The sequence below is a fragment of the Fundulus heteroclitus genome, chromosome 9 (genome assembly GCF_011125445.2).
Source record: "Fundulus heteroclitus isolate FHET01 chromosome 9, MU-UCD_Fhet_4.1, whole genome shotgun sequence".
Lineage (NCBI taxonomy): Eukaryota > Metazoa > Chordata > Actinopteri > Cyprinodontiformes > Fundulidae > Fundulus > Fundulus heteroclitus.
In genome coordinates this window covers 7,405,270-7,429,665 of record NC_046369.1, presented here as the reverse complement: position 1 = coordinate 7,429,665, position 24,396 = coordinate 7,405,270, and the positions used below count along the sequence as shown (strand labels likewise).

Below are 24,396 nucleotides of genomic sequence, written 5' to 3'. Positions count from 1 at the left end.
TGCTTGGAAAATGACTCATTTGGGTTTATCAGAAGAGTTACTCAGCAGCTAAGCTGTGCCGCATTAAAAGCCATTAGCCATCCACATGTGAACATATCGACGGATAAGCAAGTGTCTGATAGCAGCTCCACATTAACAACGCTCAGAAACAGATTTTTTTTTTAAAGCAAGCTCAAGAAAATCCCTTCAACAGACTTTTAACAGGAAAAAAAAAACACCACTGAAGACGTTTTAATGGAGGGTTGGTCATGTATATTTTTAAATATCTCCTGTCCTAGAATGTGGTTTTAGTAGTAGAAGTCAGTAAACATCGCAAAAACATGCAAGTTAACCCTTTTCACTGCTTAAAGCCTCAGAAAAAAGCTTCTGCAAACATAAAAATCAAAGTATTTCCAGCCATGAAGTGCACTGCAAAAACAGAACTAAAAATAAGTAAAATTTTCTTTAAATGAGTGTATTTGTCCTTGATTTGAGCAGAATAAGATTTTTCCACTTAAAATTGGAACAATTCATCTCCATCATCTTATTTCAAGTTCAGGATGTCTAATTATCTTATTTTAGGGGCAAAGATACTCATTCCATTGGCAGATAATCTTATTTACTGGCTCAAATCAAGGACGAATAGACTAGCTTTAAGAACATTTTACTTGTTTTTAGATCCGTTTTTGCAGTGTGTTTCCAAATATTTTCAGATTCTGCTTAATGTCAAAAACAAAAGACACATCCTTCCATATGAGACTTTTCCAAGGAGTTAAACCAAAGATCTCACTCTATTATTTTTGGCTATCTAGAAGCAGAACGCGTTTTTATAACCCGACGCAGCAGAATCTTATCAGCCTTTTGAGCCTCCTGTTCCAACGACACGAACACGCGACTGGAAAGCCTCGTTCAGGCCTTACGTAACTAATGACATCATGCTTTGAGCGCACACATCAAATATTCAACGCCGCCTGTAATGTGCTCACTAAGTAAAGGCCCAGATCACTTCACTGGGGGGATGTCGCGGATAAAACATTTACCATCACAACACAGCCGGCTTAGCTGCGTCCGTCAGCGGCGAGCTGCTGGTAACAGGAGCTGGTATTAGGTGACTGATAAATGCCTGGAAAGCTCCGTGTCAAGGTGACGCAGCAGATGTAGCACTCATCACCATGAGTAAACACAACTATTCACTACCTGAACTGTTTTATCACTCCAACAATGTGAAGCCGTTCTGCTGTAAGTGGCATTAATGACATAACAGTCATTCTCACCAGAAATCTTAGGACCAAACCAATGTGAGAAAAAGGTTATTACAATTGTGCCCAAATATTGTTGTTCCAGCAGCTGCTAGGCTGTTAAATCAGCACAGCTACCAACATACCAAATAGATAATGACTACAAAAAAAAAAGGGTCACATTTAACAGCTGGTCTTTGCACAGATTACTGTAATCTTGGATGTTGCCTATTATGCTAAACACAAAAATCTAAATATGTAAGGACACATTTTATTCCAATAGGAATATGGTGTGCTAACTTTATTTGTTCATCTCTTTCAGACGACATATTTCTCCAACTTTAAGCAGGTGTACACTGCTGGCTATATGCTACCTCACTCATCTCACCTATATCAGCCATTTTTGTTTTCACTGTTTTCAGGTAATGATTTCCAGCCTTCTGCTGTTTTAATTTACGCGCACACATAAAACAGGAAGGTACCCGATGTGACCAGAGAAAGGCAGTATGGTTCAGGCCTATCCCATTTGCTGATGTTCACAGGAAATGTTCCCTCTGTGTGGGGAACAAATAAAGTATCATTCTATTCTATGATTTAAAAAAATAACACCCACTTATAGTCTGTGTTTTATATGCTGGGGTTACAAAACCGTCAGCACACGTTTCATGCCGTCGCAATACGAAATGACGCATAATAACAAATAATCAGTTTAGGACTAAGACCTGTGGCTTGTTGCTATGGCAGCAGCTCAGTTTTACCTGCTGGCATAAACATTGCAATGCGCTGAGAGGCAGGTGTTTCTTTAGGAGTGCGGTGGTTTGCCGCTATACCAAGGCTGGGTGTGTAAAATGAAATTCCTAGGAGCTGTGAACTATAATCCTGCGGTTATGATAGGTTTGTTATCTTCGCACTCGTAAATCATTGGTATTACTTATTGCATGGAAAGCAATTTTAAACAAAAATGTTATCTCTTCAGCAGACCTAATCATCCTCTAACATGTACCACTAAACAGTAATTAACAGATCCAGAGATGGTCGAAGACGGTTGGTTTTGTAAAAATAAGGACATTTCATGACCAGACCTCAGCATTTTTTAATGTAAAACTCACTTAAAATTCCCGCCATATCTGCTGAGATTTGTTTTTTGCATTTCAAGGCTTGCCTGTTTCACTTACATTGCAAGTTCATTTCACAATATGTTCCCCTTCTTTCTGTCTTCTTTGCTCTTTCAGGGGTCGCCACAGCAAGTCAGTTGTCTCCATCTAACTCTATATTTTGCAACTTCATGTCTCGCACCAACCATCTTCGTCTCCTCTTTCCCTCCATCCATAAATCTCCTCTTAGGTCTTCCTCTAGGCCTCCTGCCTGGCAGATCCAGCCTGAACATCCTTCTACCCATGTCCTCACTATCCCTCCTCTGCACATGTCCAAACCATCTCAGTCTGGCCTCTCTGGCTTTGTCTAACAACATGATCTGTCCCCCCGATGCTCTCATTCCTGATCCTATCCATCCTCGTCACTCCCAAAGCGAACCTCAACATCTTCATCACTATTGACTCACCATTCCTGACGCAGCCCTCTGCATTTTTCCAGGCTCAGGCATGAGCCTAAATAAGACACGGGACACTGCGCCCCCTTTGGGGCTTTTTGCTCTATTTCAGCAGCATCAAAAAGTGGGAACACATTACTTGAAAACAACTGGAGACATTTTACAGTATCTGGAAACCAAATATTGGACGAGTGACGAATGGCTATTTAAAAAGACTACACTACCAGACTCCTGCGCCCTCAGCAATTACTGGCACCGCAGATAAAACTGTGGTTCAAATGTTGGGCTCTGTTTACCATGCTTCATTAAGGTTGATCACACCTGTACTCTCAGGCAGAAAGCCTTTAGCTACGCAGCTCCTTGTGAGTGGAATTTTTTTTACAAAGAGGCTGGAAGTTGACTGAGTTTTTATCCTTAAATGCTTTTAAGTTGAAAGTGAAAGCATTTGAAACGGCCTCAGTTATCTGTAATTGTTTTGCTTGATATGTTTTTTATGTACCTGTCATTTAATTGAATGTATCTCTGTTCAATATGTAACTTTGCTGCCTCTTGCCCAGGACTCCCTTGAAAAAGAGGTTTTTAATCTTAATGGGATTTTGTTTCCTGGTCAAATAAAGGTTAAATAAAATAAAAAATAAAAAACTGTAAAAAGCCTTAAACTTACTTTTAATAATCTTTAATTTGACATCATTTATTTTGAGGGTAAAACCCCCACAGCAAGACTTTTGTATAAATAAAATCAGCAGTGTACACTTATAAGTGCCTTTACTATTACTGTAGAATAAATGTAGATAAAGCATTTTTAAATTTATATACAACTGATCAGAACATCTCTAAGATTTTTTTTAGTAATCCATGACTTTCTGTTTTCAAGTGTATAAGAATATGTCAGGACACAAAGGCCACTGTTCAAAAAGAGAAAGACAAGTGAACATACCACTGAAGTAAGACAGATGTGTTTTGTTCTTCTTAACTGAGTAAATAACTCCAAGAAAATAGCTACTCATCTAAACCTGTACATATATATCTACAGCCAGAGTGATGATTAAAAATCAACTAGAACTGTGAAAAACAGGGCTGGAGTAGAAACAAAGTTTATCTGGAGAAAACTCAGTGTGGAGGACGATTCTATTAGAGAACTGCATGGGGGAAATGGCATTTTTAGAGTCACCAAAGCTTCAGAACAAAGATTATACCTTTATATAAATGGCAATCAATTGTTAGGAGGTCTTCCTGGAAAAAGCCTTTCCTCTTCTACCATCAAACATTAAACATGTGGAGTTTTTCAAACATCGCTTTAACCAGCTGAAACTAAGATGGAGAGCCTAGTGGTAACAAATGTAATGTGTTGTGATGTTGTGGGTCCGCATTTCTTCCAAAGGTCCCAGGAAGCTTGTTACAGTGCTTCATGAACGTTTTGAAATACAAGATGTTAAATAAAAATCTGCTAGCCTGGGCCAGGATATTAAAATACATTTCAAAACTATTCAAAATGTGGAAATATCAACACAGAAATAGATCACCAGAAGTCAGATTAACCTTCATCTAGCTTCATGTAAATCCACCCAATGCCATCTAAATAGCGTTTCTAAAAACAGACTAACACAACTGAACAGCTGAACCTCCTTAATGGCACAAATCATTTTCCATTTCAAACAGTTTTACCACCAAGACACACTAACAAGATAACTCTACCTGTCCCTTACAATTAGATAAACAGCACTGAGATTTGCTACCTTGAGCCAGTCTGGCAGCTTTCAGTGGAGAAATTTAATACCAGTCAAAACTGAACCAAAAGCTGTATGGTCCAAGCTTAACAATGTCACAATATAGGCTATAAATAAAAACCTAATCCCACCACAAACAATTCAATCAGTTTCATTTATTAATATTTAGCACTGAAACAGTAGTGGGAATCTCAGATAAGGTGGATAGTAAACTTATATAAAACCTTTAGCACATTTTACAACTTAATAGTCACGGTGGGGAAAAAGCTTCCCAACCAAGATGGCAATCAACGTGCATTGTACCCATAAAAACTGATGGTAACTTTATGTTTGGCAGAGCCTGGTAAATTGGATTTAGTTTATGGTTTGAGTATCTCAGTACAGTTAAAACTAGATGTGTAGAAAAAGGCACAGCAGTATTAAGATTAGCAACAAACGAGGGTGTTCACTGTTGTTAAACACAAACATATCTATCTATCTATCTATCTATCTATCTATCGATATAGATAGATAGATAAATATAACATAAAAATGATTTTGAGTGTTTTAAATGTAGAGTATAGCTCTTTTTACACTCAAAACTAAAATATGTTGTTTTATGACTTGTATAATTGGCATATTTTCCCCTTTTAGCTCAAAACGTCACATGTAGCAATGAACACTCAAACCCTCAGCGGGAACGCGCATTTGGGGTGCACATGGGTGGAAGTGCGAGTCTTGGTACAGGACCATACACTTGCAGCTTTGTAGTGAGCCAGAGGGGTTGGTTTTTCAAAATAAAGTAAATTTTTACACCTCATGATATATAAATTCATTTTAAACTCTGATTATGATTAGAATAAGTGCATAAATAGTTATGCTATATCATATGCTTTACATTGCTTTAACATATTTTCTATTCATTCTGAAGATGTGGCGGCTTTTATTTTTGACTGTTGATGCGGCGTTATCAAATACATGTAGCGGGAACCCTGAAGGTGCAGCTTTCATAGTAAAAGTTGGGCGTAGGGAGAAATCCTGAAACTTGAGGCGGGGAAATGCCTGACCTGTCCGTCAGCTCCTTTTGACAAGCCCCGGCTGAAAAGACCGCAGCGTAGTTTAAATCTGAAATTGCCCCGGCAACGCGCGGTTCCTCCTGGTGTCCCTCTACAACGCTGGGGCCAGTTAAAAAGTAATCGATGTGGGCAATCTACACTGGCTAATAAGCCACTCTTCATCATGTGCCAGGATCTCTAAAAACACGCTTTCCATTGGAAATGTCAATGCTGCCATTGTTCCACAATGACACGCACCGTGTAATAAAACCGTGAAAAAAATTATCCCTCTCATTGTTTTGGCTTTTAACAAATATGAATACTTTTATTAATCCAGACTGACCTAAAAATGTAAGAAAAAAAAGATGAATTTGATACCAGACAATAAAGGAAAAAACTGGGTAGGTGTCTTTTTATACAGTGCATGTAAATATCTGTTTTCAACTGTCAGTCCATGTACAAGCTCTGTTTAACAATAGTCATTTTATGAAAGCCAGCAGGTTTCTACGCATGTACTGTATCTGCTGTTCATCGCTGGTCTTTATAAAGAAAGAACAAAAAAAAAAAAACAAAAAAAAAAAAAACATCTTGGCACAAGACCAGTACTGTGCCCGGTTACAGCAACATATAAGCCCTGTGTTATTGACAAGTATAGAGTTACAGCAAACACCGGTCACTTGTTATGGAAACGAAAAGCCCCGATGCATCCCTTCAAAGAAATGTGTTAATAATAAATGTCCCAATTGTCCAGAAATGTTGGCATGGACACGGTCTTTGCGAGATCTGCTAGGGATGTCAACAAGGAGGGCTGATGTTATGAAGGAGGAAAGACGCGTCGCTGCCCGGGCAAGCAGCAACAACGACAAGATTTCAGAGAACTGGTTTGAGTGAGTATCCAGTTTAGAAGAAACGGAAGGCCAAGATCCATAACCTTAGAGCACAGGTGTCAAACTCAAGGGTGGCGGGCCAAATCCGGCCCATCAAAGCGATTTATCCAGCCCTTAAGAGCCAAAAAAGGCATATCATGTCATTAAGTAGAGGCATATGTCTTTTTTAATTGTATAATGTGGCTAAAACTGTGCCTCCTGTAGCGAATGTTGATTTTTTTTTTTATTGTGTAGTAACAGCCTCCTGCCACTAGTTTTCCCACAACACATTAACCCAGAAATGTCCAAAAAGAGAAAAAAGTGATGCAAAATAATAAGTTTAAAGCACTGAGCTATATAATATACTGGAGTGCTGATTTTGCCGAAGTCACTGGCCGCCATCTTGCTACTCCCGACTCTCACAGAATCTCATAGGATTTGGTTGCAACAAAAAGCAGTTTTCTGGCTGTGTGAAAACGTTTCATAGGTAATTCTACAGTCAGTGGATGTACTAACACTATTAACTACTAGGAAATTAGGTGCTGAAATATTTTACGTGTTATTCATATTAAATATATAAATATGTATATATAAGTATGTGTACATGTATATATGTATATATATGTATACATATATGTAAATATATGTTTTTGTATATTGTTATTTATATATTTATAAATGTTTTATATATATATATATATATATATATATATATATATATATATATATATATATATATATATATATATATATATATATATATTTAAATTTAAAAAAAGCAAAATATTTCAGCACATGACTTTCTCGGTACTTAACAGTTTTAAAACATAACATAAAAGTATATGGCATTTGACATTTTAAAAGTTTTAATCCCCCCTGAACATGAGAAAATCATCGTTATTCGATGCTGTAGCGCACATATTCCCTAGTTACTGGGGGAAAATAGGGAGTACCAATATGGCGGCTGGTGGCTTCAAAGCGACTCGTTCTAACAGCGGCCGATTAGCACTCCAGTGTATAATATAGCTCAGTGGTTTAAAGTGTAACTCACCCCGATATCAATTTTTTTTCTAAGGTGCTACTTTTATGTTACTGTGCATTTTTTTATATTTCTATGTGACTGGAATTAAGTTATGAAATCAAAAACATCATCTATACACGTACAACCGGCCCTTTTAATGACTTCATGATGCCAAAGTGGCCGAATATAGAAATAAGTTTGACGCTTCTGCCTTAGAGGAAACGTGTTTAGAAAAAATTAAACAATTCTTTTATCAGCTACATCTTTTTTTTTGATAGCTAAAATGTCACCATCATGTATGTGTGTGAAGCCTACCTGTAGACTGGTTGGGAGAAACAATCCAGAAGGTCTTTAGTTGTTAACCTGGCATCTTCACTGACGAGCTGAAACAGAACAGACGCAAACTAATCTAAATAAATGAACACGGTGAGCCCAGCATGGCACAAGACCACAGAGAGCAAAAAGGGCAATGTGAACTGATTTAAAGCATCCAGAAGCCAGTTTTGTATTCATAAATGTGATGCAGCACAAACCTTATTGGAGTAGATAATACTGAACAGTGCCTGGACTTCCTCTAAACCAGGAGTCGAAGACAAGACCCTAAGAGACAAAACAGATCTCAGAGAAGGCCTCGCCTACAGGCAATGCTCTAAAAGCATTTCAGGTGCATTAAAACATCAAATCCTGCCTGATATAGTGCTCAATCAGGGACACCACGCTTAACTATTATTTGTAAAAGAATCAGAGCAAAAGAGTGACAAATGAGGAAAACACAACGGTAATTTGTGCAGACTAGTTCTAAAGTAGCAACAAATAGCCTGCAGACGGAGAAAAATGAGCGCGAGGGAGACGTGTCCAAACACGTGGAAACTCAACTGGCTGTCTCCAAGGCTCTGCGACTCGAGCAGCGCCATACACATAAACATGAGCAAAATGATATGCAAGAATGAAAAGATAAACCCAAAGTACACTTCCCCGCAAACCAAGATTTTAGAGTGAATTCAATTCATGCTCAGCCCCAAAAAATAGGGAGGATTTACGGTAGAAATGAGTGGCTTTTTGCATCTTAAACCCAAACAGGATGCCCATTTACAATAGAAATCCTGCACAGCGGCTCTTATAAGGTCCCATTCTATAAATAAAAAGGCAAAACTGAACAATGTTAATTGCTGAGTGACTTAATGTTAGTTTTTCCACACAAGCTCAGAAAATGTGCAGGAAAAAAAAAAAAACGTATCCCTGGTACCAGCGCTGTTGCTGCCAGAAATTCCCAGAAGCTGCCAGAATCCTCCACCCCTCCCCTCTGGTAGAGGGTGATTTCTCAAAGGGAGGGAAAGTGTGGCAGGAGGAGCGTTTTTGTACTTCCAGACTGAGGTCTTAATGTTGCAGAGACCCAACCAAGCTAGCAAACATTTTACAAGCTAAAAGCTGCATGTACAACTAAATCATGACAAAATTTGCGATCATCTGTAGGAATCTCGATCTTCATGCCTTTATCAGGCAGCTGCACAAATTCTGCCACATGTCAGTGTGAAAAGGAAATCGCATCATCGCAGTAATGGAGCGGCACTATGTGAGCAACATGTGATTTCAGATGAAGCAGCAGATAGAGGCAGACGGGACAAACTGGGAAAAATAAGATTAAATCACAGCTGAAACCAGATAGAAAAGGAACAAACGACATGGTCTGTCCATCAATCCATCCATCCATCCATCCATCCATTCTGCATCCATCCATCCATCCATTCTGCTTCCATCCATCCATCCATTCTGCATCCATCCATCCATCCATCCATCCATTCTGCATCCATCCATCCATCCATCCATCCATTCTGCATCCATCCATCCCTCCATTCTGCATCCATCCCTCCATTCTGCATCCATCCATCCATTCTGCATCCATCCCTCCATTCTGCATCCATCCATCCATTCTACATCATCCAGTATCCATCCATCCATCCATCCATCCATCTATTCTGCATCCATCCATCCATCCATTCTACATCCATCCATCATCCATCCATTCTGCATCCATCCCTCCATCCATCCATCCATCCATCCATCCATCCATCTCTCCATCCATCCATTCTGCATCCATCCATCCATCCATCCATCCATCCATCTCTCCACCCATCCATTCTGCATCCATCCATCCATCCATCCATCCATCCATCCATCTCTCCATCAATCCATCCATCCATCCATCCATCCATCCATCTCTCCATCCATCCATCTCTCCATCCATCCATTCTGCATCCATCCATCCATCCATCCATCCATCCCTCCATTCTGCATCCATCCATCCATCCATCCTGCATCCATCCATCCTGCATCCATCCATCCCTCCATCCATTCTGCATCCATCCATCCATCCCTCCATTCTGCATCCATCCATCCATCCATCCCTCCATTCTGCATCCATCCATCCATCCATCCTGCATCCATCCATTCTGCATCCATCCATCCATCCTGCATCCATCCATCCATCCATCCATTCTGCATCCATCCATCCCTCCATCCATTCTGCATCCATCCATCCATCCATCCATCCCTCCATTCTGCATCCATCCATCCATCCATCCCTCCATTCTGCATCCATCCATCCATCCATCCCTCCATTCTGCATCCATCCATCCATCCATCCACCCATCCATTCTGCATCCATCCATCCATCCATCCATCCATCCATCCATCCACCCATCCATTCTGCATCCATCCATCCATCCATCCATTTTGCATCCATCCATCCATCCATCCTCCATCTATCCATCCCTCCATCCATCCATCCATCCATTCTGCATCCATCCATCCATTCTACATCCATCCAGTCTGTATGCATCCGTCCATCCATCCATCCATCCTTCCATCCGTCCATCCATCCATCCTTCCATCCATCCATCCATCCATGATACAATATTACAATATTTTCTAGATTAGGAGAGTAGAAAGTAACACTTTCCTGGACCGGGGGGCATCAGACCCTTTGCCCTTTAAATGGTGACATTTATTGGGGCCTGCCCTAGCAGACCTAAATGTCAGAGTAGATCTCATTCAGGATATCGCCTATGCCTGTGTTTGCATGCATGGTGTTAAGATGTGTTTGAGCGTGAGAAACTAAAAGAGAAGTGGGGCTAGAACAGGGATGACATTAAAACGGAAACAAACTTACATAAGCCAGTAAAAAGTTTATGAGTCAAAACCATTGCTGTCTTCCTACATTTTTATGAGCCGACAGAAAGAGTAGAATAAATAATTAATATTCTGGGATTAACAAAGCTTCTGGCTTACTTTTCTATTCAAGCGTGGATCCAAGATGCACCATCACTAGATGTTAAAAGTTGAGCTGTCAAAAAGAATTTAAGGCTGGTCACACGGCAAGATTTTAAAAGAGTGTGCCGATTTTATACGCCTGAGAAACACCACATGTAACGATAAAGAATTATAGATAAAACAGGTTTGCTCGTACAGTGTGTGTTGTCCGGTTAGACAGTGAGCTCACCACACATGAACAGATTTCACTCAGGATCATTCAGAAATCAACCAGGAAATCTTGTGAATCCTCTTGAGATCAAACATGAGTTCAGAGTAAATAAACATGGATAACGAGGAAAAATGGGAGGCAGATCCTTTAGCTATCAGGCTCCTCTCCTGTGGAACCATGTCCCAGTTTTGGTCTGTGAGGCAGACACCCCGTCTACTTTTAAGACTAAGCTTAAAACTTTCCCTTTTGATAAAGCTTATAGTTATAGTATAGTGGCTCATGTTACCCTGAGCTACCTCTGTAGTTATACTGCTACTGTTCTCCAATTTGCATTGTTTGTTGTTATTTCAACTATTAACTTTTTGTTCTCTCTCATTTTTTCTTCTTCATAGTAAATACACCTGGTCTGGCGTTCTGTTAGCTGTGACATCATCCAGGGAAGACAGATCATCCGCTATTACCATCTAATGTAGAACAGATTCCTGGATCAATGTGTGCTTCTGTGCTTTCTGTCTCTGCTCCGTCTTCTCTAACCTCCAGTGGGTCGAGGCAGATGACCGTTCACACTGAGCCTGGTTCTGGTTCTGCTGGAGGTTTTCCGCCCTGTTAAATGGGAGTTTTCCTCTCCACTGTCACTTCATGCATGCTCAGTATGAGGGATTGATGCAAAGCCATCAACAATGCAGACGGCTGTCCACTGTGGCTCTACGCTTTTTCAGGGGTGAATGCTGCTTATTAAGACTTGATGCAATCTGCTGGGTTTCCTTAGATAGAAAGTTTTTTTTTTTTTTTTACAATCTGATTGAATTTGACTTTGGAAAGTGCCTCGCGATGACATGTTTCATGAATTGGCGCTATATACATAAAATTGAATTGAAGAACAATGGCGATTGTTTGTGGACTAATTTTAACAGAGAAAATACATAAAAAGAAAAGGCGCTGGTTAAAGGAGTGGAGACAGTGTGAACAGTCTATGTACTTATTTGTCCTCGGAGGACACCAAAGAGGCTAGGATATCCAACATGTTGAATATCCCCAATTTGAGGTCAGAGCAGTCCTTACTTTCTACCCAGTGGACCAGATCACTCTTAACACGCCACATACATGGCAGGAATATCTCTTAATATTACCTTAAGAGCCACCCCGACAGTTAGGGCCTGTTAGAAGGGGAAGATCGGGGCAAAAATCGGGCTACTTATCCTGCAGTTTGAACCAGCCTTTAGTTTCATCTGTATTATTATTCAAATGTGCTTCACATACAAGAGAGAGAGAGTCTCGTTTCGGTTGCTCCCTTATTCTGGGGTCACCACAGTAATTCATACTGGATGTTAAAATGTCTATGGGGGACAGAAAGGTGCTATTGCTGCTATTAAAGCTGTTCATCCGATTTCTACAGTCATGCGAGCCTGCCAACAATGTGAAACAGGGTCATATGTGTAAATTCCTGCTATGGAACAGCAACAACTGGCTCCAGCTAAACAGTTTCAACTTGAAAAACAGGTTAGCATCGTAAGATCAGAGGGCCAAAAATTAGAGTTAGTCAAAAGTTCAAGATTACGGATGGTTGACTTTTTTCCCACTACTTTTCTTGCAAAAGTATCTACACCTCTTGGACCATTTCACATGTTTTCATGCTGCAACCACAAAGTAATGTATTTTGATAAAGACCAAACAGAATACTACACATCTGACATAAAGGGGAAATGATCTACAATTATTAAAGGTTTTAACAAATAAAACTCTGAAAAACCTTACGCTAATTTCTGTGAAGGCTGCTGAGTCAACAGTTTGTAGAACTACCTTTCACTGTAATCACAGAGTCAAGTTTTGTTTGATGCCTCTAACTAGCTTTGCATGTTTCAGCCTTCTTTCCACAAGCCCTACTTTATTTTGCCCGCCCTACTCCGCTCCGCTTGGCTTTAAGCCAAACGTGTTGTTTTTCAACCGGTCTAGAGCAGTCGGGAAGAGGAAAACGCCTCCTGGAGGTGTGGCCTTTAACCCCCGTCCCACGTCTTTGTTTGCGAGATTAACACTTTAAAGAAATCTGCGACAAAGTAAATAAATCATTATTAATAAAAACACAAGTAAAAGAAAAACTATAAATAATGTTTGTATAATTGCATATGCAAAATTGGCTTTAATTGTTTGTAAGGATAAAATAATCCATCGGGAGCAATATCTGGATCACACATCAGCCTAAACTAATATTAAAATAAGGCAAAGCTTCTCTCTGCCTGCACAGGTATTATGTGTGTGTTCTTGTACTTGCAGCTGAGCGAGAAATTTTTTTGCTCGTTTTACTAGTAAAGTGAGGACTTTGATGTAAAGTGAGGACTGAAATAAGGTCCTCGCTTTTTTTCTGGGCTCGGGATTAGGGTCAGGGTCAGGTTTAGGTATAAACCAGTAAGGGTTAGGGTCAGTGTGAGGGTTTGCCTTACGAAGTGAAATTTAGAACTTTATGAGGATGTTTTTGAGTCAGCCATGGCATGTACGACAAGAAGGACTTTAACAGCAGAAACCCGTGGACTTTTGACAGCAGTGTAAGTATTTCGATACATTGGATATTGAGTTTGCGCTGATTCGGCACAGTGTTCTTTGAGTTTGGTCCAAATAGGAGCTGCCGCTGCAGATAGTCTGCTGCTCTGTGCCTTCTCCGTCCTCGATCAAGGGCTGTAAACACATTTCTCAACCAAACACCCTGTAGAGACAAAACTTAACAGCTTTCGATGTGTGTTAAATGAGAGTAATCCGTGGCTCTGATATGGAGTATCTGAGTATAGAAAGCTGAGGTGTCATTTTTCTTTCCTTTTTCTTCCTTCAGCGGCAGTTCGTGGTTTGTAAATAGTAAAATTATATTTCTGTTTGACCCACTCTGTTCATAATGGTCCTTAATATTAATATTCTCAGTTACCCGGGTCATTGCAACAGCAAACAGGCTTAAATGACAGGCAACCAGACTTTCTCTCAGTTCTTCTGAAAACATTTCAACATCTAACCAGGACTCAAAACGTTTGTGTTTTGACTCCTGGATAGGTGTTGAAACACAAGCTTGTCCTCACGCTTTAGTTTTTCCTGGACTTCTTCACCCTAGGCCAATTACTGAAAAGCAGTGTGTTCACATCAAAACTCTGCTCGAGTCCTCTCGGTTTCACCTTACTCCTGAGTAAGGCCGGAAAAACCCAGGCTGTTCATTAAAAAAACCGTGATACTTACAAGTGGGCAGAGCTGGTGGGAAAGGGGCTTTAAAGGCAAACATTTTTGCCCATTCTTCTCAAGAAAAATAGCTCTAGATCAGTCTGGTTGTACGTAAAAATCCATTCTCCGCAATTGCAAGACCCAATCCCAGTCTTTTGCAGCTTCTAACAGGTTTTCTTCCATTATTGGCCTGTATTTAGCTCCATCCATCATCCCATCAACTGTGACCGGCTGTGAAGAGAAGCCTCTAAACAGCTTGATCCTTGGACTGCCATGTTTAGACATGAGTGTCGGTGTGTCCAGGTTGACTATTACAGGCATTGGTCTCATCTGACCACAGCATCTTCTTTTACAAAAAATGGCTAGTTTCAGATTGCGAATAGGACTTCTTATTATAAATATAAAGGTTATTTAGGGGTATCAGTATAAAGGGAGTTGCCTGTGCAAATTCTCAGTTATCCGGGTCATCGCAACACCAAACAGGCTTAAATCGGAGGTAACCAGACTTTCGTTCAGTCCTTTCTGAAAACATTTCAACACCTATCCAGGAGTCTTTGTCAGTTCTGGTGGCTCGCACTTGAGCAACCTGTAGTTGGTGCTCTGCTGTTTTTTAGGACATGGAGACCCAGCCTCCTTGGCGCATTCTAAGTCAGATGCAAATCAATGACCCACCCGCCATGGGTGGGTCACCGCTAGGTGTCGAAACGTTGAAAAGAACTGAACGAAAGTCCAGTTGCCTCCGATTTAAGACTGTTTGCTGTATAAAGGGAGTTGAATGCCATGCTTTAGATTTTTGTCTATTTATGTTAAAAAAAAAAAAAGTTAAAACCACAATCCCCTATTCCTTCAAGCCGGGCATACACTGTACGAGCTTTTGCCGTTTTCGGGCCGATTCTTCAGTCGTGCAAGAATTTTTTGGATCAGGCCGAGTTTCAGCTTGATCGTGCGTCCTGCGTCGTGTCGTATACAAGGGATAACGAGGGACGATTCGCCTCCCAGGACCACCTCCCGATCAGGAATCGGACGGTCGGTTGAAAATCAAACATGTTTGAAATTCAGTCTGCCCTCGTGAGTGATCGTGAGCGCATCCTGCTGTTGAAGCGGAGTTACGACCGTCTACGAGCCGATTTTCCCCGACCTCGCGTACTGCACACACGCAAACAAGTAGATTCTTCTTCGTCTTCTCAAACGAAAACATAGGAGCGGAGAGAAGCATGACTGCGGTACGTGTGACAAACTGGAGTCAAACTACGTAGAAGCAACTCTTAGAATTTCCAAAGCAGCGTGTTGTGAGCCCCATATTTAACAGTGACCATAGACACTTCCGGCTTTTTCTTCTTCTATTGTTAACACTTTGCTTCCGGGTAGACGAGTCCGAGTAGCGGCATCTCTCTACGTGGCTGAGTCCGACATGTGGTTTTTGAACGTACAGTGTGAGCAGTCAGGTCGCATCAGAGCGTCGGGCCGCACAGTGTAAGAACAGATATGGTGAGCGGTGAACTTTTAAACCCTGCGGTTTCATCGTACAGTTTGAGCTGTATACGAGTACCACGATTGAAAATATCGTACTGTGTATGCCCGGCTTTACTTTACAATTGCCCGCTGCTTTGCTTTAGTCTATCACATAAAATCCCAATAAAAAACATTAAAGTCTGTGGTTCTAAGATGACAAAATATGAAAGGGGTCAAAGGATAAGAACAGGTTTGCAAGGCAATGTACCTCCACATACAAACACTTATCAATAAGTGTGATATGGTTTATGTCAACCCAACATTTTGGTTGTGTGATTAATATCCAAGCAGATACAGTGAAGAAGTTAATCAGTTAGCAGCTTCTTTTCTCAGGAGCACTGTGAGAAAAAACAGCAGCGCTGAAGTGCATTGGCTGCTGCTGCATCATGGGAACAGAGATAAGGAAAAGTGACAAGGTCAAGAGGATTACAGCTTCGTGACCAACACAACATGCCAGACAAGTCTTACAGGTCCCACACACATGGAAGTAGGACACAGGAAGGAGAAATCTGGCTTACAAAATGAGTGGGCAGTTTAAAGGGGATTTTTAGGACTGGCAACATAGATAGAAGGATCTGTGACGAGTGAAAAGGCTCAAGCTTAGTGGAAGCAGACATGGGAGAATGATGGGAAAAGGACAGAGGAGTGCTGAGGCGAAGCATTGAGATGTGGCTGTAAATTTCAATACATTTCATTTTCTTAAAAGAAGCAACGGCTGCGTTTCAGTCAAGTTGTAGGAGATAACATTAAACATAACTTTAAGAAACATAACAGATATAAGGTAGAGAGAGTAATGAGACATGTATACCAACATGCAATTGATGGAGATGCCCAGAGGTTACACTTAGTGAGACAGCAGTGATGTAAGTCGGCTTGCATACCTGCTGAACGCTTGCAGCAGCTGTGAAACCATCGAGGACAGTCTGTGCAAACAGGCCAAAGCGTCCTGCGGTGGCGGAGGACGTCCCATTGGCGTAGCAGCCTGCATGGTGTGAGGGTCAAAGCTGAGCGCTTTGAACACTTCCAAACTGAAACGTGACAGAAACAAATGACCTTTTAGGTCAATGGAATGGAAAAACAAAAAAATAAAATAATAACACAAAGCACATATCCAAATAAACCAGGATGTTTTTTTGTGGCTGAAAATGGCTTTGCTTAACTGCTGCTTTCATTTCAGGTGTTGGGATTAACTCCTTGACCCATAGAAGACAGAATTACTCATCCTTTTAACCACAATTAAGCCATACAACGACTGCAACATACAATCATAAGTTTACATACATTCATCATGGATATGAATTTAATTTTTTCCCCATTATGGATTTCAACTGTTCTTTTGAAACGATCATACAAATATAAAGTCAATTATTAAAAAGAATGAGAAAAAGGTGCACAGGTTTAAATTTATTGAGGATTTTCTTTGATGGACACAGGGTTAACAGTTAATTATAAATGTGGGCTAAATGTACAGTTACATGTGCAACCACAAGACTGCATGGTAGAAGAGTGCTTGGCACTGTTGCTTTGCAGCAGGAAAGCTTTGGGTTACAATCCCTGCCTGGTCTCTTTCTGCATGCTCTCCCCGTCCACGCATGGGTTCTCTCTGGGTATTTTGACTTCCTCCAACAGTCTAAAAACCTGACTGTTAGGTTACTTGGTCTCTTGCCATTAGGTCACAGTGCATGGATGCATGCCCTGTGTTACTATGTGTTGCCCTATGATAGACATGTGACCTGCCTATTGACACCAGCGCCCCGGCGAACTTGCATTGATAAACGAGTACAGACAATTGATAGATATCCAAATTGGTCCATACACTTTTATAGCCACCAACAAGCTTCTGGGATATGGACTATTTTTGAAAGAAATGGTAGAGCTTATTTCAACAGGGGATTTGTCTCATATGATTGCTGCTTTTACGTATGTGGCTCTGATTGGGGTTCTTCCAGAATATTAAAGTTAACCTGCATCTAGCTGCTGATCTTAGGTGAGTTTAAAGTACTTGGGTACTTGGAGATAGTCTTTCATCTTCATTGCTCCAACCACTTTGTGCAATGCTCCAGTACCACTGATGGCAAAACAGATCCTCCGATACTACAACCATGCTTGACGGTTGGTACAGTGTTCTTTGATTTGAGACTCTTACCTTGTTATCGTTTTTTTTCGTTATCAATTATCTCACTCTCTGTCTCTTATAACCAAAAATAAGATGTTTACATAATGTTTTTCATGACGTAAAGCACTTGCTGCTGAAATGTGCTATACAAATAAACTTGACTTGACTACTTGACTATCTATCCATCCATTTTCTAACACGTCTATCCCTCATGGGGTTGCGAGGGGTGCTGGTGTCTATCTCCAGTTGACAATGGGCGGGAGGCGGGGTTCACTCTGTACAAGTTGCCAGTCTATCGCTTGACTTGACTATTGAAACTATATGTAATACAAATAAAAGCCGGATAAATTTCATGTTAACCGAGTTAAAGCTCTGCCATTTCTGATAAGATGAGCAGTCAAACATCCAGCTAGAATCCAGCAGGGACCTTATTGACAGCAACCGAAAATGTGTGATTTTTCAGCAACTTGCTAAATGACATTTGACCAAATGTAAGTGGAGGGGTGTTGTCTTTATTGTTTTTGTGTAATAAGAAGCCAAACTAAAGACAGATTTCCTGAGGCTTTAACTATTGGTACTCTTTGATAGTGAACACTTAATTAAATACACCAAATTAAATATGTATCTGTATATTTGAGCTTGCATGTATCTGTGAGTAACAGAGAAATTTTCATGTTAAAAATTTCCTTCCAGTCTATAAAAAAAAAAAGAAGAAACGGAAAGAATCCCTGAAAGCCCAAAAGGATTTCACATTCACATCAATTAGTGGATGTAAACGGCTCACCTTGTCTGGTACACCTGAGACCAGATATTCTCAAACACAGACCACACTTCCTGCGGGGAGACGCGAACCGGTGCAGCCTGCTTATCCAAATCATCTTCATCATTCATGAAAACATCCCCAGCAGACAACTCTTGCTCCGCAGACAAGTGGTGCTACGGTAAGAGAACGTTTTAGAGGAAGTCTTAAGGTATTCAGCTTGGACTTTAAAATTGTTGTTTGGCACACTAGCACTCAATACTTTTATTTAGGAAGCTTAAAATAGATAAAAATCGTCCTTATTTACAGTTCTATACATTGCAATACTCCTTTAAGACACATCTACATAAGAGCTGAATTCTCCAATTGATCACATGTGGAAGTTTGACCATAAGTTTGACTTAGCTTAAACTTACCTGTGATTGTAGCTTATTCAAAATATTTTCAATCAAAGTGACGGCATCAGGAACATGTTTCGAGCTTTTCCCAAATACTTTCACAAACTCCTTGGTTTCTTGGAGAAACGATAAAGTTGTTACTGTTTCACCTGAAGAGACACAGAGCAGCACACAACACTGGAAATGAAATGACTGACACGATGACCTGTTGTATAACCCTAACCCTATAATATAGTGTAGTTATCATGATGTGTTTCATTAAATAACGTGTGGTTTGTTACAATTTGACACCTTTGGATCATGCAAAATAGTTATGCTGCTAAAAGTAAATACTTAAATATGAGGAGGAGATGATGAGATAATTAATAATCTTGAAATCAATAATATTGTTTAGTTAGAGAAAGCATGTGAGGGATTTTGAAGACAAATTGGGTCAAAAACAAGCCATCTTTAAATGTTTCTTACACAATCTGACCTTTACACCTTCAAATCCCATTAAACAATAAATCCATGTTTTGATGTCATTCACTCATAGTTACCCACGCCTAACACGTAAACACTTTTAAATGAGAAATTGTCCATCCCCAAGTACTTCATGACTTTTTAGATGGTACGTCTCCAACAGAATACATGCATTTTTAATATCTTCATTAATTTATACTAAAGTGGTTATTTGCCTTAAAAAGTATTTGTATCGCTTGAACTTCTTCCTATTTTTCTACCATTACAACCACAAAAGTCAACATATGTTACTGAAATTGTATATGAGAATGAAAGATGGTTTGCAGTTCTTGAAAAAAAAAAGAATAAATAGAGTGCAATTGTTCCCTTTTACTGATACCCCTACACAAATAATTGTGCAATAAAAGTCTTTAGAAGTGACCATATTTATTCTCAGCACAAATATGGATGTTCTATTAGATAACATTAGTGACCAATCAGCATCATGAAGATGAGCCGTACAGTAGGGTCAGGGATAATGTTGGGGAAAGGCAGGGTTAGGCTATAAAATAACATCCCAACCTTTCGTCTGAGACTCCTGCCAGAAGCATTTCCTCTAAATTTCAGCTACATTCTGTTAGAAACTCACTGTGCTGCCTGCAGTACTTTTCCACCACCAGATTTGTTCTTACCCTCACTCACAGTTTCTCCCTCCCTCCCTCCTCCTCCTCCGCCTCCCACCCGTCCTCCTCCTTGCTCTACTCCCATATTCCTGGCTCAGAGCCAGGCTGTGCGGTACCAGGAAACGGCGCGTGTGAGCTAGGGACAGCTGTGAGCAAGGTCAAAGCTGTATTTTCTCTTTCCATTCAGATTCTTGGGTAAGATCGTTTTTTTTTTTTTGTGCCATGGCTGTAGCAGCTACCCTCCTCCCTGGCACGGGTTGACATGAAGTCTGACTGACAGATTGGCTCATAAGGAACCCTGTAGGCGTGCGGCGTTGTAAATGTGTCCACAGTGACATCCTGGACAGAATTGCTGCAGTGGGCTACTCAGCATCTTTCTGACACACATTGGAGTCTCCCGCTGTAGCGGATGACCTAATTCTGGAAGCAGTGTTGTGCAGGGCAGACAACAGCATTCCCCTCCACTCTGTAACATTTTAATCCGGGGGATCGCTTAGCATTTAAAGCACAGACTAAAACTATTTATTTTTCCAATTTATAGTTGCACATTTTTAAAGCGTTAAGTTAGTAAAAAATAAATGTTTTTTAAAAAAAAATAACAGCTTCTTAAATTCTCCGCAGCTTAACGGGTTTGCAAAGTATGCGCCTAAAGACATTCTGGGGCAAATCTGGTCCATTTAGCAGATTACAGTAAGATTGTCTCTGTTTATTTCCCTCTGTTGTTTACATTCTGAGGACGAGTCAAATGACCTCCTTGGAAACAGGCATCAAATGCTTCAATTTGGTAGCTGCGATATCATCAGACCTTCTATTTTCCCAGAAACTGCGGCCCGTCCCAAATCAAACAACGTAGCAGCATTAACAGACTAAAAATGGCGCAGCAAGAAATATGACACCAAGTTAAACCTGGTATAGGTTATGTCAATAAATGAAAATATAGCTCTACATTTCCTTCATCTACGTGCCTTCGTACCTGTGCTAAAGAAGCTGATGAGGTTCGCTACAGTTTCCGACATCTTCCGTGGAACAACCTGTCCAAAGACAGCGATCCAGTGCTTCTTAAAACACTGCAAGATATCTTGAAGACTCCAGGGTGGTTTTATGTAGACAATCTACAAAATAAAAGAAACATTTCGACATTATAACAATTGCTTTTGGAATGCAGTCTAATGAACAGAAAGTAGATGACGAAGATCACTGTCAAATGGAAATCTCATTCACTGAAAAACTTGCACCACTGTGTTTGATAATGCAGGTGTTTTAAACGTCGATTTATACATTTTGTCCTCTGTGCTGGTTATTTTTTTAAATGTCCCACCTTTCCAGGTTAACCTGCCTAGATTACTCTGTTGATTTCTGGCAACATGTTACATTTTCAAATACAAAAGTTGAGTATGAGTTAACTGCAGATACTTCTGCAGTGAGCAGGCTTTAAATACGGAACCTGAAAATAGAAATATGTGGATGGGATGGATCCGAAAGATACAGAAATCTAATTTTAAACGTTTCAAGGGTTTTAAAGACTGTGCAGCAAGGAACCTGGTGCATGAACTTTAGGCTGAATACAGTTTATTTAAAAGGACAAATTAAGCGTTTTTAGGCACCTCATAGGGCAAAAAAAGTTTAATTAAAAGGTGAAAATTATATCCAGTTATAACCAACTAATTATAATACAATATACAGGTTGATATTTATAGTGAGTAAAATTACTAAATACACAGAAGAAGCAATAGCGATGATTCCTGTGATCTTTATTTTTGTCTTTTTTTTTGCAGTTTTTTATTATTTAGCAAAAATAGCTACATTTAAAGTGAAGACATAACATAAAAAGTATTTGAGTTTTTGAAAAATCTATTTTACCTCCAGCCAGAGGTCATCATAAGCCGCTTTCATTTCGGTCTCCAGCACTTCAGACAGCACATCACGCAGACATTCCTCTAGTTCCCAAAGATATCCGCTAAGGTCCCATTCTGCCTCCTTATAGACTCCTTCTTTCACCGGGGGGGTATTAATAGATCGGTCTATGCCAGCAAATGTAAACACAAAAAAACAAAACAGAAAATACATTTACTTTGTAAAAAAAAAAAACATATATTCTGTTTATAGAGACATATATGTAGAGTATTTAGAAGCTTTTAACACAATATAGCCGTAAGACATTCAAAGAGGCTCGTCTGAATTGCACCTCTGCTTCTTCTCTTGATGTTTGCATACATCTGGAGAATTTCTAGCACAGTTTCTTTTTATCAACTTATTTTGTGTTAGCTGTAGCTGCTTTATGGGTAAATCAAAGAAAATAGTGACAGACATGAGGAGAAATAAAACAGGAATGAGTCGGTGAACACGTGTATAAATAACTGCAGCTGGATGATGGAAAATGCCACGCTACTTCCAGGTGTTACACAAGGAACACCCTTTTTTTTCTCCTGGCTCACCTTTCTCTGGGGTGGCTACGGAAACATGTGCGCTATCCTGAACGAGAGGCCGGACCGGTGTGCAGCTTGGGCTCAACGTCGAAGATGAGACGTTGTGGACGAAACGAGACAGGATGGGAGACTGAATGCTCTGTAGGAAATGGTGGCCATGTCTGGGTCTCCTGACCTCCGCCTCCAAATCAGTCTTGCTAAGAGCCCTCACTCCACTCAGGAGAGCTTTACTGGACAGGTTTTTATCATTACTGGAGAGGAGAGAATGGATGCTTTAATCAGACGGTGGTTCAGTTTGAGAAAACTTTCAACGGCTGCATGTGGAAATAAAAAAAATAAATAAAAAAACTGCAGAAAGAGGTCAAAAGAACAAAAGGAAAAACAGTTCCCACTGCAAATGTGGACAAAAGAATCCTGTGGTGAGCTCAGATTTGCTCACTCATCACATCTATTCTTTGCAAAACCTGTCAGGGTAGGTGTTTCTCTCATCCCGACTGGAACTCTCTGGCACAGTCACATGCATGTGCTTTATTAGCAGAGGACAGGCTCCACACAGCAGCAGCAGCAGCAGCAGCAGCAGCAGATCATGGTTGGGGGGGAGGGGTAACTCACGTGCATAAGATGAGAGCACACTCTGGGTACATATTCTGGTATTGCAGGCAGCACTGCAGCACTCTGTCATCATTATTCTCCGTATTCAGACCATCTGAAGATGGAAAAAAAAAGAAACGACAAAAAGATGTCGGTGACTCAGAATAAACGTCGTGATTTAAGGGTGCGTTCACTTCATATCGCTATGATGCTCACCTTAAACTGCAAAAGCAACGTGGCATTTAAAGACAATGACAGGGGGGCAATTTTCATCCAGAAAGGACAAACAGGCTGGACGGGGAGTCAATGTCTTTTTAAACAGTTACATAAAATACGTATTTGTTTGAACAGTACATTTAATAAACAACATATAATCCTCCTTTTATTATTATGGATGCAAATATGCCTTGAAATTCACACTTCATCTGCTACAATGGGGAGGAATCTTATGTACGCCTGAGTGTCAGTGCCACCTAGTGGGCAGGAAATCAACAATAAAGATGAAACAATTGATGAAAATGTATCGCCTGTTTAATACATTGCTGTGTTTTTGACGTTGACTTGACTTAGTGGAGCAATAAGTGACATAACTGGAAAGATGTTCTGATTTAACCTTAACAATCCAGGTAGTAATAAACTGGATAGGTCCTCTGGACGGGTTCTTCTTTGTTGAAACGTTTCTTCTCCCCCCTGAGATTCTTCTCCAGTCGAAACGAAGAGAACATTTCAACAAAAAAGAACCCGTCCAGAGGACATGTGCAATTTCTTTTTTTTTTTTTTTTGTACAACTTAACAAACATTAACTGGTGTTTTTTCTGTGCTGGCATATGCTTGGAGTGATTTAATGCCTACTTTATTGTAAGCTTCAAAACAGCTGGTTGTTTCCCAAATATTGGGTACCAGCCAACTGTAGGAATGCGTATTTTCAATTAAATTCTCTCTATATATTGAATTTTGAAAATCTTCTGATTACTTGTGACGGCTGATTTTCCTGATTTTCTGTTAGACAGGCTGCCCTATAGTTCTTTGGCCGGTCATCTTCCGCCATTTATCTTAAAAATTGGGAATTATCCTATCAGACATCATCATCATTTGGGCTTTCCCAAACCGTTTAAAGGCATGGTAACCTGATTTATCATAATCTCAGAGTATTTGAGATTACTTCTCAATTTATAGGAAGCAATTCAAAAAATGCTGAAACCTTTTCTTTTAATATTCAGGAATTAAGGACATAGAAATAGTTTTCTTAGCTCTAATTTACCTACAACAGGAAAAGTTTAGCCTGATTCATCGTCAACAAAGCAACACCTAATTTATCACCTAAGCAACAAAGATTAGGTGTATTTTTCTAGATAGATAGATAGATAGATAGATAGATA

The 24,396-nt window shown here is 40.1% G+C and overlaps 1 protein-coding gene across 3 annotated transcripts in view; it reads right to left on the bottom strand.

Moving 5' to 3' along the window:
* swt1 (SWT1 RNA endoribonuclease homolog) overlaps positions 1-24,396 on the bottom strand; it is a 42,343-nt gene that overhangs the window by 11,797 nt on the left and 6,150 nt on the right. For all 3 annotated transcript variants that reach the window (XM_036140933.1, XM_036140934.1, XM_036140935.1), the window contains exons 8-16: positions 23,039-23,132; positions 22,436-22,677; positions 21,861-22,021; positions 20,974-21,112; positions 18,895-19,025; positions 18,503-18,654; positions 16,484-16,630; positions 7,948-8,014; positions 7,730-7,797 (exon numbers count right to left, since the gene is read on the bottom strand). In XM_036140933.1, coding sequence (XP_035996826.1) covers positions 7,730-7,797; positions 7,948-8,014; positions 16,484-16,630; positions 18,503-18,654; positions 18,895-19,025; positions 20,974-21,112; positions 21,861-22,021; positions 22,436-22,677; positions 23,039-23,132 — 1,201 coding nt within the window. The remainder of the gene's footprint in view (positions 1-7,729; positions 7,798-7,947; positions 8,015-16,483; positions 16,631-18,502; positions 18,655-18,894; positions 19,026-20,973; positions 21,113-21,860; positions 22,022-22,435; positions 22,678-23,038; positions 23,133-24,396) is intronic.